Raw genomic sequence first — 19,304 nt, forward strand, 5'->3', positions numbered from 1 at the left:
AATTATTCATATCTAAATTAAAGCAGCACATTATGAGTCAAAATATTAAATAATACCAATATATATGTATTTTAGAGGAGATTCAAAAAGTGCAATACAATTTAAAGTTTCAGTTTGTTACCAACATTTTGGTTTAATTACAATTCTATACATCACATACTGTGTTTTTTGAAGTTGAAAATGTTTAGTTTATTACAATTGTTACAATTATTTTAGATTGTCTTTTAATATGTTCCTGACCTTGAGTCTTTTTTCTATTTGTTTTGTATTTTAAAATACTCTTTTCCTGATTATTACTAGTAATGTTAGCTCTATGCTAAAACCCCTAATGTTCTTAGACAACAATTTTTGAGGTTTAATTTAATTAACCATTGATTAATATTAAGTGTACATGAAAGGTACACACAACACAATTACACGTCTATCAATACTATATACATAAAAACCTATACTGATACAAGAATATATTACCAAAAATCTCAAATTTCTTTCATACATGAAGATAAATTAAAATACTAACATTCAATTAAATGCTCCTTTGTCAATTAATATTAATTAATCTAATCAATTAAGCTTCTATAATTTTAAAATGTGTATAAATAGTTTTGTAGCTTCCTCTTTAGATATAATTTGAAATCAAGGAATGCTGATTGATTGCATTATATATCTATTTATAGTATGTTAATTCGTTGAAACATAGCTGATAGTTGTGGTTTAATTACTAATAGAGAACAATATCTAAAACTGAGAACCTCAGTCTTTAAAGCTCAAATACCAACCCCGTTAAATTTATAATTCTTCTCTTAAGATTAAATAGAATGAGTTTTATTAAATCAACAAGGTTATACTTGTACCCATTTTAAAAGTTTGATATTATTAATTAATAATCTTCAAAAATATTAGCAACAAAATGTTTTTGAAGTTGATTTTATGTTTGCACCTTCATGAAAGATTTGTGCATTTATCCTTGAAGGGTTAATAAATAAGTACCAGTAATATACTGTAGTCAGTTATAGCTTGTTCTTACAAATATATAACCTATGCAAAATGTACATAACAAAACTACTATTATCATTGATGACAGAATCAAGAGTGTTGGACAAAACACCTATTGGTATAGTTACATCTTTTTAGAAATTTCAGCAGAAATCCTAACTCAAGGGTCAATAAAGTACCAGAAACTTACAGAGACTTGATTCTGTCTATTTTAATCCCTTACTAAAAAAAGACTGGTCTTGTGCCAATATAAGAAACTTTTACCATTATTATTACATTTATGTAGTTAGCTGGCAGAATCAGTTGTATGCTGGACTAAATGCTTAGCAGCATTTAATCTAGCATTGCATTCTGAGTTCAGATACTTCCAAACTTGCTTCGTTTGTCATCCATTTGGGGTTAATAAAATAACTTCCAGTTGACCACTAGGTTTGATGAAATCAACTTATTCCAGCCCGTAAAACATATGCTGGCTTCGTGCCGTAATTTGAAACCATTCTTATTATGTTCCAAAGAGTGGTATATTGACAGAATCAGTAGAATATCAGATTAAAATGCCTTACATTTTTTCTTCCAGTTCTATACATTATGAGTTCAAATCCCACCAAGGTCAACTTTACTTTTCATCCCACCTTGTTGAATAAAATAGAGTGCCTGTCAAATACCGGACTCAATATAGTTGACTGTCTGAGTATTTTCTCTCCCAAATTTCTGACATTTGTATCCATGTATTATTACATTTCGAGATCAAAACCTGAGTTGACATTGTCTTTCATCTTTCCAGTGTTAATGAAATAAGTTCCTCTTGTAGCAGTAGTCATTTCAAGATGTATTTCAAACAACAACAACAATAAATACTGATCATTTATCCTCAACGATTTGTAATGTTATTCACATAAGTTTTAAAACAAAATTTTTGCTTATAGAGTTCCTCTGTTTTTTTCTCTCTAGTAACTGGTTAGTTTAGTTTATTTTATAAATCCATAGCTTTAAATAATATAAAATATTTTAAATTCCTTAATTGAAATACAAGTTCAAAGTAATAATTACATATACATATAGGCACACTATTACAATTATTTTGATTGCTTGCATGTCAAAGGATAAAATTATGCTAAACAAAAATTAATAATAATAATAATAATAATGATAATAATAATAAGGACCTGGAAACTGAAATACAAAAGACATGGCATCTTAAAGTGAGAACTGTTCCTGTTATTGTAGGTGCCCTAGGTATGATAAAAAAGGATGTCAGAAACATTTAGATAATACCCCAGGAGAACCAGGTCTCTGAGAAATCTAAAAGATTGTGCTAGCAAGTACTGCCCACATCCTTAGAAAAACTCTATCCATTTAAATGCCTGTGTTGTATTACATGAAGATATTTCACCACTGCCCCTGCCACTTCCCCTTCCCAAGCTTTCAGTCATACTGTAACATCTCTTATCCTTCACTTGACCTAAGATGCTGGGTGTGTCTCAGCAAGTGATGGTAACAAACATGCAGATTAAAAGTAATAATAGTAATAATAACTCTCTTTTGAACAGTGAATCTCAAAGCTCATAAATCTTTAAATAATAGACAACCTTTGAAGTTTTCAATCCCAAAGAGTTTTTCAACCCAATATTTCCATGTTATTTTTTTATAGCTTTATGTGCTTCAAGATCCACTGTTCCATTAAAAAATTATTTCATGTTCTCCCAAAAGGGTGTAAATTCTTATAACACCATCATCAACAACAACAACAACAACAATGATAATAATCATTTCTATAATAGACACAAGGCCTGGAATTTTTTGGGGGGGAGGATAGTCAATTACATTGACCCAGTATTCAACTGGTACTTATTTTATCGACCCAGAAAGGATGAAAAGCAAAGCTGACCTCAGCAGAATTCGAACTCAGAATGTAAACATGAATGAAATGCTGCCAAGCATTTTGTCCGGCATGCTAAGAATTCTGCTGGTTCACCACCTTAATAATCAGAATAATAATAATAATAATAATAATAATAATAATAATAATAATAATAATAGCAGTAACACAAATTATTAAATTGAAACTCATTAAATGTTTATCATTTTGCATGTTATTTATTTTGGATTTTTGTTTGTTTTTAATTTCATGTAGTTATATTTCTGAATGTTGACAGCTGTTTGTGCATTAATTCTGTCTCAATTCTTACAAAACCAGCTTTCCAATTGCTTTATGCAGTAAAGATTTTCTTGCTTTATAATTATTTTTGATTGCATACAATATTAAATTATAGTGCATTTAGAAAAATTGTTAAATCTTGTATATAAAACTTACACAAGTATTAAGTTTCTCATAAAATCAAAGATATTTTATTGATAAAACTATAAATTTATTAACCTATTTAACCTAACGATATGCTAAGAAGCTACTTTATTATTTGTTACATCATTACTACTGAATAAAACGATTTTATATTATTTTCTGTGGTAAAGAAATATTTTGGCTAAATTTTCTTAAATGTAAGCAAGTTCAATATCTTTTTTGCAATAAAGAGGATGATTTTCCAGTGCCATATTCTCAGTATTATTCCCTCTCACAATAAATCTTTGTTTCTTATTATTATTTCATTTCAAAGTCAATATTTTTAAGTGACATTTTATTGAGTTATTTTATTTCTAGATCGTCATTTTATCTTCTGGAGGAAACAATAAACAGTTCAGAATATTAATAACCATCTTTTGTTTCAAATTTTCAGTTGTTCTTTCCTTTTTGTTTTAATGAAACTTAATGTAATTTAAATTTTCTTTTATTTTTGTCCTTTCTGAAAATCTTTAGACATCGGCCTGTTCTTGGTGAATGCATTGGAGCTTTTGCTAGCTGTTTTCCGGTGGCATTTTTGGAACCTAAACTCAATACCTATAATAAATTTTCTGTAATGTATGGAATTAAAGGAAATATTGCTGAACATTCACTGGAAGCACAAGGTATGTTTTCAAAATAATTTAACACACTTTCTTAATGAACAATTTTAAAATGCTTTCAGTCCATTAATGCCTTTTGGATTGCCATAGTCATCAACGTTATTGCATTTTTAACTCTGTAAATATTCAACACAGAAATAACTGCAGCGTAATTTTTGCCTTTTTGATTGGTGCAAATTCTTCTTTACATCATTTTCTTTCTGATTTCATTAAATGAGGCCATTGCTCTACAATAAAATTATGGCTTATAGTTTGACGAGTATGCAGATTTTTAAACTTATATTATCATGTCTCAGAAATATAATTAAACCTTCAGAGAGTTCAGCAAGACCACTGGTGATGTTTACCATATCTCTGCTCATCAAAATAAGCTCATCTTCATCAAACTTCTCAGTATTTCTCTTTGCATAGGAATTTATACAAATCCACATAAACAGACATTCTCACACCCAAAATGGTCAAACACTGACCTATCAGTCTTACTTTCAATATCTCAAAGATGAGAGAACACAGTCATAATAAACAGCATTATGTCATCTTCTCAGGGATCAACAATCACTCCAATCAGTTTGCTTTCGATAAAATCATATTGGAGATCTGATTTCCTCTGTCACATGCACCTGTGATGTCCCAATCCTAATGGCCTTTGACAAAAGCAATATTCTTACTTTCATCTCAACAAAACGTCCATCCATATCATGCATGAGAACCTTCTAAGTTTCCAATATATGGGTTCCTTTTCTTTTTTGTCTTTTAGATTAGAAGTTTCCTGTCTGATCTTTCCATTCCATTATGTATCTATAAGGTCCTTTCTTTCTTAGATGCTGTCATATCTGGTGTATTTTAGGGCTTGTGTATGTCTCCAGGTTATCCTAGTAATATTCTCACTATTACTTATAAATACATACACAGGGAGACTTGGATTGCCACAGTTGTCGCTATCATTGGGATGGCATAGATGAAAATTGTACACACATGCATACACTACCACATTTGTATATACGATGTCTACACATACACACACAAGCGTATGTATATACACGAACTAACACACACTACACGTTATAACATTCATAGATTAAACACTGCTTTAATAGTCTTTAACAATCATATTTTCTGCCTTAGATGCCAACATTAACTACTTATTTATTCTGACAAAATAAAGAGTATTCGTAAGTAATATTATTGATGCTTATTTTCTTTCTCCATCCCTCCATTTCCTTTGCCTACTACTACGGGAAGGATTGTGGAGGTAGAGTCCTCAGGTACCAACTCTGTAGATCTTATCAGAAACTACTGTTATTACACTTTTTGCCTGAATTCTCAAGTGTGGCCAGCTGAGACTGTTGCATAGTAGTACTGGCTCTACCTGGAGAATCTTCCTGATTTCTTACCTGTGCACCCTATCAAGTAACATTCCTCCAAAGATCCTTTGGAGGAACCCCATTTTATTAACAGGAACAGAAAATAGAAGAGAACCCCAATGAAATTTAAACTTATACTGTTTGATTATATACATACAGTTGCTCATGTAATGCATTTTAAAATTATATCATAAATATACATACATTTATAGTGAATACACATTTATGATATGTTTGTATTTAATATTATCACCAGCAGCTATGTGTCATTGTCTTATTCAAAAATATATGTCTGTGTTCTAAAAATGATGATGACATGTTTGCTAATTCTTCTAATAGTTTCCAACAATTCAGACATTTGTTTCTTTGTACATTGATTGATTTTAGCCTATTTCCTCTGTTGTGATCTCAGGGATTGGCATTTCATTTGAAGTAAATTATTTTATAATTTGTGAAATATGATCCCTTAATCTGTTCTTCAATAATCAGGAGAGGTTTTGGAACATTTTTAAATTGTATTCATTAGTTCTTAATTGGTCTTCTGGTTCATGCATGTGTTTGCAGATGTCAGTACATCAGAAGGTGAAGCTAAACCTGAAGAGGGGTCAGATGGTATGGTCTTCTCTATGCACTTTTTCCTCTTCTCACTAATGAAGTCGATGGTTTCTAAAAGATAGAAACAAACATACTTTATTTGAGCCGACATTAATAAAAATTATTTCATTTTCTTTCTCTTTACTAGAGAAACAAAATGTTTGAAAAATTTATTTATATAGTTTAGAGGTTACAGGAATGAAAGAAAAGGAATTTGTGATTCTGAATAATAATTTGACTTTTTAGAAATCTATTTTTGCAAATAGATATCATAGAGATAATTTTCTCGTATATATACACTTTATTTCTTTTTAAATACTTTATTTGGCTACAGTTTCAAAAACATATCAATTACATAATTCCCAGTTTTATTAAAGAAATAATCAAAGAGGAAGTCTTATCACAAATTACATGACAAGTTTAGAAAATAGTTATAATGTATTGCAGACCAAACTATTTTGGTTATAATTCAATAATAAACAGAGAACCACTTCCTGAGTTCCATAAACAGAACCTAGTAAGAAATTACTATCTTTCATAGTTATATTATTTCTATGAGATGAATCGTTTTAAAATTAAAATACAAATTAAGTTAATAAATCATAGATTCTAAATTGCTTCCAACTTCTTTCATTTCTCTCAAATTTATCTGCAAGGAAAAATGATGCAGAATTTTATATAAAACATCAAAGCCATCATAAGTCTTAACTAATTTACTTGTTCTTTAATCATTGACATTACTAATCCCCATTTCATTTAATTGAACATATTTACTATTCAAACTGAATTTTGAACTTTCTGTCTTTTTCTATTTTTATTTCTTTATAATAAATTTTCAATTTTTCTTTTGATTTTGGTCCACAGTTTCTGAAAGGAAAAAAAAAACATTCTTTTTTTTTTCTTTTCTGTTTTCCCCATGTTTTCTCGAATAGAGGCAAATATTGCATTAATTCAATATTTTTGTTTCCTAATTCACTGGTTAAATAATTCATTTAATTTAACTCATTATATTTTGCAGAATAAATAATCTTATTTAATATTCTATTTTTGTGAGGTTCTTTAACTTTCATATTAAAAGCAGGCATGGTGGAGTGGAAAACTACATTTTCTTTAATAATATACATACAATTAAATTTTAAATTCCCATCTATCTTATAGCTTTACTTTCTGTGGCCAGTTCACCTTTTGTTAGATACATAAGGATTTTTACATTATCTGTCTCATCTACATATGAAAAACAAAATCCCCCTCACCATTTATGTCACCAACTAACCTACATATGATTTACATGTCACAAGAGATCATTATTAATATATAAACTAGCAAATTCCATGTATCATTATTTTTCTTTCAGAAGAAAAAAAATATCAAATTTGTTACTTTTGTCTGAAAAACTTTTCCTAGCTCTTGGTTCCTGGCATTCTTTGATGTTAATTTATTCTTTATATACATGTACATATGTGTATATGTATAATTAAATATACTCAAGTATATATGTATTCATATACGGACACATAAATATATATATATATATATATATATATATATATATATATATATATATATATGTATATATATATATATTATATATATATATATATATATATGTATATATATATATATATATCTATATATATATATATATATATATATATATATATATATATATATGTATATATATATATATATATATATATATATATATATATATATATATATATATATCTATATATATATATATAATATATATATATATGTACACACACATGCATAAATGCATGCATACATACATACATACATAATATGTATGTATAAATATACATGTATATCTATATTTTTGTGTGTATGTCCTTGCTTTGACATCATAAATAGTTATAAATGAGTGTCATCATCACACAAGCAGTGTCTTTTATTTCTAATCTTTTGTAAAAACATACCTAACCCTAGAACATAGCTATATCCAACCTCATCACCATTATCATTGTAATGTCTAATTTTGCTTGCTTGAATGGATCAGATGAAATTTGTTAAAGCAGATTTTTTTTATGGCCAGACGCCCTTCATGTCACCAACTCTCAAATTGCATTCAAGCTAGGTAATACTTCACTGCGGTTGGACATGTTTCCACAGGAGGACACTATTTGTATGATGGTAACAATCATTTCCAACTATAGTGTAATGTGGAAACAAGGAGACATAAACATACACACATCCATGCACAAAAGATATGCGTGCATACGTGTGTGCATGTAGCCAAAAGCTTCTTTTGGTTCCTATCTACATGTATGTATGAATGTGAATATATATTTATGTATGGAAGAACCACAGCAGAGTCTTCTACATTTATCTCTTGTTACAATATTTATTTTCTTCTTGAGAATTGCTGTAAGTCTCTACACATTTAGAACTAAGTTAATACCTGAATAAAAGATGCTGTAATAATAATTAGTCCTGATTTAAGCACAAGGCCAGCAGTTTTTGAGGGGTGTGTCATAGTGGATGCCATCAATCTCAATCTTGACTGGTGCTTTATTTTATCAAACCCAAAAGGATGAAAGGCAAAGTTGACTTTGGTAGAATTTGAATTCAGAATACAGAAGGACAGAAAAATTGCTGGCGTTGGACCTAAATCAGAAACAATGATAATGATAATATAGTGTAATAATATAATATAATATAATAATATATATAATAATAACAATAATAATAATAATAATATAATAATAATAATAATAATAATGATAATAATAATAATAAAAATAATAATAATAATAATGATAATAATGATAATAATAATAATAATGATAATAATGATAATAATGATATAAGGCCAACAGACCAGATATAGTTGTCAGAGATCATGAAGAAAAAAAATGCTTTCTAATTGATGTATCAATACTGGCAGATGACAACGTGTCTCTAAAAGAAATGGAGAAACTCTCAAAATACAAAGACCTGGAAATAGAGGTAACTAGAATGTGGAACCTGAAAACAGAAACAATTCCTATCATAGTAGATGCATTAGGCATGATAAAAAAATATTCAGACAAATACATAACAAAAACACCAGGACTTACAAACACATATAACATACAGAAAATTGCACTACTAGGCACTGCACACATCCTACGCAGAACACTTTCCATACAATAACCATCAGAGCATCACAACAAATCACAGCACATACCCAAGGCACACAGAGCTGCGCTCGGTAGTGAAGTGAAAGCACGCTATAAAAATAAAACTACTGAATAATAATAATAATAATAATGATAATAACAGTCATTCGCATCAATTTTGACATATGAATGTTTGAAGGAAAGTTTTTAAAATAATGAGGATGCAGGATATAATTCTTTCATAGTTCTCTTCCTTCAACTCAAATGGCTTTGTCGCATCCTGGCACATTTTATGCCTCCCAGATCGATTGAGGCAATAACTTTCCCCAGATGTTAAATTAAGCTGGAATTAGTAGTAGTAGCAGTAGTCCTTTATACTATAGGCACAAAGCCTGAAATTTTGAGGGAAGAGTAAGTCGATTACATCAACCCCAGTACTCAACTGGTACTTAATTTATCAACCCCAAAAGGATGAAAAGCAAAGTTGACCTTGGTGGAATTTAATAATAATAATAATAATAACAACAACAGTAACTATAATAATAACAGTAATAATAATAATAATAATAATTATTATTATTATTATTATTATTATTTTATTATTATTATTATAATCATTTTTATTATCATTATTATTATTATTATTATTATCATTATTATTATTACTATTATAACAATAATTATAATAATAATAGTTTTCTTCAAATGAATTTTGAGTCATATTTTAAAAAATATTAAATATCAGATTGATGCAAAAATAATTGCAGGTTTTAACTGTCAGTTTTAAAGCAATATAGCAATCAAAATAACGACCATTAGAGTCTACATATTTTTGCCAATGAAACGTAAGGCTATTTATTCTGGTATAATTATGGAGTCCTGAAACTCATAAATTCTTTGAAGTTCTTTTGAGCTGCTGCTGGGCTTTTGGTGACCTTCATTCATGGTAAGCTGTGGAAATGCTTGAAAATGCGATGTTTTGAGAAAGGTCTGGGGTATAAGCTGGTTGAGATGGAATTTCATAGTGCAGTTTTTAGTCTTTTACTCTTTTACTTGTTTCAGTCATTTGACTGTGGCTATGCTGGAGCACTGCATTTAGTCGAGCAAATCAACCCAAGGACTTATTCTTTTTAAGCCTAGTACTTATTCTATTGGTCACTTTTGCCGAACTACTAAGTTACGCAGACGTAAACACAACAGCATCGGTTGTCAAGCAATGTTCGCAGGGGGTAACAAACACAGACACACAAACATATACACACACACATACATACATATATATATATATATATACGATAGGCTTCTTTCAGTTTCCGTCTACCAAATCCACTCACAAGGCTTTGGTCGGCCCGAGGCTATAGTAGAAGACACTTGCCCAAGGTGCCGTGCAGTGGGACTGTACCCAGAACTATGGGCCCATGATAGGCAAGGAAGAAAAAACACAAACAATCATCATCATCATCGTTTAACGTCCGCTTTCCATGCTAGCATGGGTTGGACGATTTGACTGAGGGCTGGCGAACCAGATGACTGCACCAGGCTCCAGTCTTGATCTAGCAGAGTTTCTACAGTTGAATGCCCTTCCTAACACTAACTACTCTGAAAGTGTAGTGGGTGCTTTTACGTGCCACTGGCACGAGGGCCAGTCAGGCAGTACTGGCAACAGTCATGCTCGAATGATGTTTTTACATGCCACCTGCACAGGAGCCAGTCCACCGACATTAGCAGTGACCTCACTTGAAAGTTTCTTCATGTGCCCCCAGCACAAGTGCCAGTAAGGCAATGCTGGTAATGATCACGCTCAAATGGTGCTTTTTACGTGCCACCAGCATGGAAGCCAGTTAGCTGCTCTGGCAACAATCATGCTTGGATGGTGCTCAAAATTGTTAATTTGCGTTTTTCTTCATATTTAATTTGACAAACTAAAATATATAAACAAATTGTAAAAGTAAAATCATTAGTATAAATTATCAGCCTAAATCATTAGCAAAAATCATTAGCATAAATCATTAGACTAAAATTTATACCAAATACATATATCTAAATAAAAGTTTATTCAAGAAATGTATCTTGGTTTAAATTAACAAAACTGCAATTCTTTATACATCAACCTAAGTTTAGTATTTTGTGCAACTGTGCAATAATCTGGAACTGGTAAAACAGAGAAGCAGCTACACAATATAAACTCATCACCATCATCATCATCACCTCAACCACTACCACCATCATCTTAATAATAATGATAATAATAATTATTTACATTATTTACATTTGACGAATATTTGTCCTCATCTTGCTCGTTGTTAACACATTTCGTGAGCATATGGCATAGTGGTTAAGTGCACGGGCTACTAACCCCAAGATTCTGAGTTCAATTCCAAGCAGGGACCTGAATAATAATAATAATAATAATAATAATATAATAATAATAATAATGATAATAATAATAATAACATCGAAAAATACCTTAGGAATGAGAACCCAGGTTCGAAATTTCCCCAAGATACCTGAAGAAGGCTGGAGGGTAATGTCAGCCGAAACGTTGTGTTAAGAGCAAACAAGATGAGGACAAATATCCGTCAAATGGAAATAATGTAAATAATGTACACAATTCCTCATTTCTTAAATACAGAACTGGATAATAATAATAATAATAATAATAATAATAATAATAATAATAATAATAATAACAGCCTAGTTAAATATCAGTTTAGTGACATCAAAATGCCTCAGCATTTCATTTTTAGTTATATAACTTATATTCTCCTATTCCTCATCACCGCACCATTTTCCTATATAACATAATCTACTCAAGTTTTGTTAAGAAATCCCAAATATTTCTTAAGCAAAATTCACAAGTAGAAATGAAAGTGTTATTCCAAACATTTAGCTCCTAAAACAATTTCTAAATATTTTAGATTAATATATATATCTAGAATTTAGTATGAACACAAAATGTTAAACATTTTTATTGTTTTCTTATTAACTTGTTTAATATAATTCCTCTTTCGTAACACTTTTTTGTTATAACTTTTAGAACATTAACTAACATGTCTAGTTTACCAGTTTGTTTTTATTATTTTGTTATTTGTTAGGTTCACATAAATACGTATGTATGTATGTGTATGTATATATATATATATATATATATATATATATATATATATATATATATATATCTATCTATCTTTATATATATATATATATATATATATATATATATATATATATACACATACATATATGCCTTCAGATATGTTAGAAATATATTTTATTTCAATAAAAGTATAAAAGTCAAGAAATTTCTGAAGCATTATTGAAAGATATCTTTTAAAAGCAAATTTATTATATTTTATAATCAAATACATCCTGTAAAATGATTAAAATCAAATAATTTCAATAGTTATTTTTCTAATAAACATTTTGTCAATTTATCAAAATATTTGTTTGTAAAATATTAGAAATAATTAATATTACGTATCATTTAATAAATATATTGGTAAAATAATAAGTGTATAAAATATATAGTAAGTATATGAAATATATATAGTAAGTTTCCTGCCATAATAAAAAAAATTACTTTTAACATTTCCTCAGTTGGAAATTTTTATAAGAATATTATATGGCAAAAAATATCTTATAAAAGCTTTGTTAATAGAAATTTAATTTTCAGAGTAAAAACAATTTCAATTTTTTGAAGACAAGTATTTTATCTGAAATATTTCAGATGGTTTTTCTCTTATGTGTTTCAGTCTTGTGCCAGATGTAAAGAATCCAAGTGTAATTTATCATAATTATTTAAAATTCTGAATTACAAAGTAATTATATTGTTAATATTATTCACAGATGTGATGGACAGTTTATCTGAATGCGTGCCTGGCTTAGAATCTATCATCACAGATATTGATAAACTTGCTGAATCTGGTGGGGATTGTCAAGATTCTCCACATATTATGGATGTCACTTTGCCAATGTTATGCAGGTAAGGTTCTTCCCTGACAAATATCCATTTTTCATGGGTGAATTTTATCCTTAAAAATAAAGAAACTCAGAGCCATAACATAAAACGAATCTCTCTCAAGACTTAACAATTATACCAAAAAAATGTAAAATATAAAGAAATATTGTTACTTTAATTACTGTAGTTGTTGTTATTATTGCTATTTGACCATAAGCCAGTCCTATTCAAAGTAGAAATTTATTGGCAGTCTTTGCATAGATGGTTTAAAAAATAATTATCCTTTAATTAAGTTTTAAAGTTAAAATTTTAGAAAAAAGAAAACCATTCAGAGAACTACTATATCTTGTATTATCAACTTTATATAAACCAATTAATTATTTATGTACCTGTCAATGACATATTTTATCATTTTTATAGTTATTTACCATTCTGGTGGTCTCAAGGACCAGACAATGCTTCTTCTACAGATGGGTAAGTCAGTTATTGTCATTATTTTGTTGTTTACTTTTACAAAGAGAAATAATATTGAATTCTTTGTTTTTCTAAAAATTTATTATTCTTTAAATTTATCATGACACTGTATGTGATTGTTGCTATTGTTTTTGTTTAGATCAACTAACTTAGAGTAACTTAGCAGTTCAGCAAAACAGACTGATAGAATAAATAACAGTCTTTAAAAAATATATGCTGGGGTTGATTTGTTCAACTAAACCATTTAACCCTTTCATTACTGTATTTATTTTGAGATGCTCTGCATTTCTTTCAATTACTTTAAATATAACAAAAAATTTAGTAAAATAACTTAGTTATCATTAAGCTAGTATTAGGAACATAAATTGTAACTAAAGTTTGGGGGAAAATTTTAATTCAAAACTTATGAAAACAAGATGTTTGTACTCAGAGCCAGAGCCGGTCTTAGTCAGGTTGGTAACAAAAGGGTTAAGGCAGTACCCCAGCATGGCCACTATTCAATGATTGAAGGAAGTTAAAAATAAGAAATGAAAGATGATTTGATGAAATCTTTCCACGAATATCTTTATATTTATTTCCAGTCATTAAAATTCTGACATTCTTCAGTTGTTTGTAAGATACTTTAGATAATTAATTTTCTTAAACTGGTGTAAAACCAAATTGTAAGTTAAATATTTCACTGAAACCTTAAAAGAAAAACTTTTATGGGAAAAGGGTGTGAAATAAAAGTGTTATCCATGCACTTGAAATTTTTGAAAAATCTTCCAATAATTTCTAGTACAAATATTAATTACAGGTAATACCCAAGTGTAGTAATACTCATAAGTGTGTCTGAGGTTAGTTGACAAAGTCCTTCTTTTAGCTGATGTGCTATGGTTCTGAACTTTCTCATGTTCCTCTTCTCCCAAGCCAACCTGTTCCAGGCTTAGATACAATGGCAGCTTTCCTTATAAGATAGCTGTCAGTGTAGCAAGAGCTCCTGAAGACTTTGGATCAATGATGAAGTCTTTTAAAGTTCTAAGAGTGTCCTCCTTGTACTTTTGCTACCCACTAACCAAACACTGCCCCCACACACACTCTACAAACTTACTCTGAAAGAGACATTACGGAGATCCCTTGTTGACCATACTGGCAATGTGACCAAACCACCATATCTGAGATTTGCAAAGAGAATGTGGGTGTTGAACATCACTGAGCCATTGAGGACCTTTATATGAGACTTTGTACTACCAATGAATGTAGAGTACTTTATGCATACTGTTCCAATTGCCAACTGTAAAGAACTGTTCCTCTTAGAACTCTTCCTCTTATGTCACATTTAAAATTAAACCTTGGAATTATTTCTTCCAGCAATCATGTGACAACTGTAACAGCAACTTTAATGAATGAAGTATTGGGAAAAGTACTTCGTCTCATATTGAACAATGTCAATAATCCAAATGCTTCCTGGATGAATCGGATTGCATGTGAGTGTTCAGTTTTCTTTTTCGTTTTTTTTTTCTTTTCATGTTTATTTTCTCATCAAGTTTACCAAATGTTGAAGCAGCATTATATTACTGACAAATTAAGGTAGTAAATTGACAAAAATTCATTACAGTTTCAAACACATTCATTTGTACACATTTCTCTTTAGTTATGTCAATATTGTCTTTAAAAAAGCATGAATCTCACAAGATCTCATTTTTTGTGACCAGTATTTTCTTTACATTAGTATTCAGTCTTTCAAATGAAAATAATAAAAATTTTCCCTTATGAAATCTTGCAATTCTAAATTAATTCAGATAACTATATTTAGTTCCATTTTAGAAACATTTAAGAAACAATATTTATTATTATGCAAAAACGTTCATATATTAAAATTGTTAAAATTTGTCAAGTGTCTCCATTTGTATTTTTTTTTTTTTTTGGACACAAGAGTAAATAATATTTACAGTAGTACTGAGCTCTGTAGATTAATTTCTTGCTTCTAACTCTTCTAGCTCGAGTTCAACCAATCATTGGTAACTCAACACCATATATGGTTGAAGAACATTTCCTACCAATAGCTCAAAAGATTCAAACATGCGCTCTGAATGTTGAACATGCTGAGAAGAAACTATCTGACCGTAGAGTCAGCAGTGACAATTCAGATTTGGAAGGAGAACTTCAGCAGGTTTGTACAATAAATATTAATAATATGGTCTATATATTTCATGTCACTGATGTGTATTTGTATATGTCATGTATTTATATTTTGGAGATGCATTTGCCAGGCAAGTGATTTAATCAGAAACTGTATGTTGAAAGTAAAACAATTATGGCATGGAAGATACAAATTAGCCATTTGTAAAAATATAGAAATTGTTTAGAAAATATACAGTGACCAGGCTGCAATTGCAGGAAGGAAAATTTTAACCCTAAATAATAAATTTTTAAGTGAAGTTAACAGATATTTTGTTTTTGAATGGCTAAAATGTACATATTTCATCATCATCATTTAACATCAGCTTTCCAAGCTGGCATGAGTTGGACGTTTTGATAAGAGCTAGCCAGCTGGGGAGCTACATAGGCTCCAGTAGTCTGTTGTGGCATGGTTTCTACAGCTAGATGCCCTTCCCAACACCAGCCACTTTGCTGAGTCTACTGAGTGTTTTTTACATGGCATCAGCATGAGTGCTTTTATGTAGCACTGGCACAGCACGTTTACATGGAACCAACATGAGTGCTCTTATGTGGCACTGGTATGGGTGCACTTACATGGCACTGACATGGATGTTTTTATGTGGCAATGGCACAGGTGCATTTATTTGGCACCAGCACCAAATCTATTCAGACACTTCTATTTTATGTAAGGAATGAAGACATTAGATATTATAGACCTTTGTAGACCTAGACATGGTCCTAAAAAGACTGAATGGCCATGTCTGGAATGCCTTTTATTATAGCTCTGATTGATCAGAAGGTGATTTAAAGTTCACTAATATTGGCATTCTCAACCTAAACTATATCCATAATAAAGGTATTTACCTGTTAGATAATACTATGCTCACCAGAATGATAGGCAGTAATTCTTTACAACCAAAGATCATACCCACTTCTGCATTTTCCACTATTTCCTCATCACTTCAAAGTACTTAATCTGGCAGACCCTATCCTAAGCAGTTGGTTTAATCTTTCCTCTTTAGAAACACCTTGAAATCTATTCCCACCCATCTATTTTCTCCAACCAATAAGATATAGATGCAGGCAGGATCATGTGATTAAAAAGTATGTGATTAAAAAGTTACATATTTCAGATTTGACCCCATGTAACACATAACCTGGTGAGTGAAACTGGGTAGATGAAAACTGTGTTGAATCCTATTGGAAAAATTGTCCTTATTCTTGAGTACCTGACTTAATCCATTGCCTGGTTTAACACTGCCATGTTCTTCTTGACAGTCTTTAACAACAGTCTTTCTGTTGTAAGCATTTTTCTTATTTTTCTGGTCTGAGAATATTCTCAGTCATCCTTTTGGAGGCCTTAAAATAGACATGGACACTATCTCTTCTCCTTTTGACTATTCCATTATCAAAATTCAAAAATAAAAAAAATAAAATTCAACGAGAACTGCTCTAAGCATATGCAGTTATCCTAACTGCTCTTATTAGAACTATAGTTACATGTGACTCCTTCTACAGCAAACACATAAATGGACTACACATACAAGTGACTCCTCTATTGCTAACACATAAATAGATGACATATACAAGTGACTCCTTCAACAGCTAACAAATAAATAGACTATAGTTGCATGTGATTCCTACGACTAACTCATAGACTATAGATGTAAGTGAATCCTTTTACAGCTATCATATAACTAGACTATAGATACAAGTAATCCTTTCTACAGCTAATGTATAAATAAACTATGAACAACACAAGTGACTCCTTCTACAACTGACACATAAATAGACGATATATACAAGTCACTCCTGCTATAGCTAACACACAAATGGGCTCATCAAATCCAGTAAATGCCTAAATAGAAATATAATTCTAAAATTATGTTCTAGTAAACACAGGGTAATGGTATGTGGTTTATTTATAAAATGTTTTACATCAAAATTATCGATGTATTTCATGAGTATACCTTTTCACTTTTACAGTATTATGGCGTTTTGGTACGAGATCTGTACGCTTTCTACCCACTACTTATCAAATATGTCGACCTTCATCGTTCAAGTTGGCTTAAAAGTCCTATTGTTGCAGCAGAAGAACTTTTCAACTGTGTAGCCTACATTTTCACACTGTGGTCAAAGTCCCTCGTAAGTTTTTCTTTTTAGTTTTCTATTATTTGTGAGAGGGTTGTTCTTCCTATATGTCATACAAATGATAGCTTTCAATCTTTTTTCTTTTCAAAAAAGCATTTAATGTTTATATCTAACACAAGTATAACAGTGCAATTAGGATGTTCACTTTGCAACTTACAGTGTAGAACTTTATGCAAAAGTCTTCTGATTGATGCCTCGTGAATGGGATTTGGTAAACAGAAACTAGATGGATGCCCATATATATATATATATATATTATTCAGAGGAATTCCAACTTTGTCTGTTTTTTATGTTTTATTTATATTCTTTCAACTGTGAAACACTCCTATCACAACCTGGGACCTTGAAGACTGCTTTAATGCAAGAAAGTATACTAGTCCCTTAATATTTAATATTCAATATTTCATCTATTCAACAAGACAATCAATACTTCATTTCATTTTACTATGTATACTATTTATACTATATATACCATATATCCTATATTCTACATTAATATTATAAAGAATATAAATAAAACATAAAAGACAGAGTTAGAATTCCTTTGAATAATATATATCCTTCTATACACAATCATACAAACCCCTTTATATATATATATATATATGTGTATGTGTGTGTGTGTAAGTGTATGTATGTGTGTGTGTGTGTGTGTGTGTAAGTGTATGTATGTGTCTGTGTGTGTGTGTGTGTGTAAGTGTATGTATGTGTGTGTGTGTGTTGAGTAAAAACATTGTATGGCATTTAGAAATGCTGTTACATCCCTTTGGTCATTTAAACAGTTAACTAATTGATTATTTGATTAATTGTTTAGTCAATCAATCAGCTAGGTTTATCAAAGTCTTTATGTTGCATGTAATGGCTGTATTTTCCTCTTGGTAAAATATTCGTTCCATTCTATTAATTTAGTTGTTCAAGAGAGAAGAACAAAACTTTGTATCTCAGAATGAGATAGACAACATGGCATTGATTATGCCCAGCCAAGCTAAAGGATTGTCAGTTGTGAAAGTTGAAGACGAAACAAGAACATCTGGAAGAAAGAAAGACAAGAAAAGATTAGAAGCTCATAACAGTCTAAATGTAGCTTGTCTCAAGCGGTTGTTCCCTATTGGCCTCAGTTTCTTCAGCGGAAGAGAGCAGGAGTTACTGCAGTACACCAAAGAAAAGCTTATAAGAGTATGTAATGCAGTTTCTTCAGTAGGGAAAATAAAAACCTAATTTAAGGCTTTTTGGGAAAATACTTATATATGTCTAAGTTAAAAGTATTATAATTTAAGTATTCTTTTTTTAGAAATATATATACCTAAGTAAATAAAAATATCTAAAATTAAACAAGTTTCTTTGAAACAATACATTTTAAATCAATTATAAATACAATAAAATTGCTAAAATATAAGAATGAAAGAATAACATTAAAGCTTTTTAGGTATTTAGCAAATTAAAAATAAATGAAATGTTTTAATCATTACTTTAAAATAAATTTAATAATGATCCTATTAGAGCAATATTTAAAACAGTTTGATTGGTTCGAAAATTATATGATAA

At 29.9% G+C, this 19,304-nt stretch overlaps 1 protein-coding gene across 2 annotated transcripts in view; it reads left to right on the forward strand.

The window, feature by feature from the left end:
• LOC115217695 (ryanodine receptor) overlaps window positions 1-19,304 on the forward strand; it is a 323,697-nt gene that overhangs the window by 287,454 nt on the left and 16,939 nt on the right. For both annotated transcript variants that reach the window (XM_036507726.1, XM_036507727.1), the window contains exons 78-85: window positions 3,812-3,960; window positions 5,886-5,933; window positions 12,881-13,016; window positions 13,413-13,466; window positions 14,817-14,932; window positions 15,446-15,618; window positions 17,595-17,753; window positions 18,669-18,935. In XM_036507726.1, the coding sequence (XP_036363619.1) occupies window positions 3,812-3,960; window positions 5,886-5,933; window positions 12,881-13,016; window positions 13,413-13,466; window positions 14,817-14,932; window positions 15,446-15,618; window positions 17,595-17,753; window positions 18,669-18,935 (1,102 nt within the window). The remainder of the gene's footprint in view (window positions 1-3,811; window positions 3,961-5,885; window positions 5,934-12,880; window positions 13,017-13,412; window positions 13,467-14,816; window positions 14,933-15,445; window positions 15,619-17,594; window positions 17,754-18,668; window positions 18,936-19,304) is intronic.

The sequence above is a fragment of the Octopus sinensis genome, linkage group LG11 (genome assembly GCF_006345805.1).
Source record: "Octopus sinensis linkage group LG11, ASM634580v1, whole genome shotgun sequence".
NCBI lineage: Eukaryota > Metazoa > Mollusca > Cephalopoda > Octopoda > Octopodidae > Octopus > Octopus sinensis.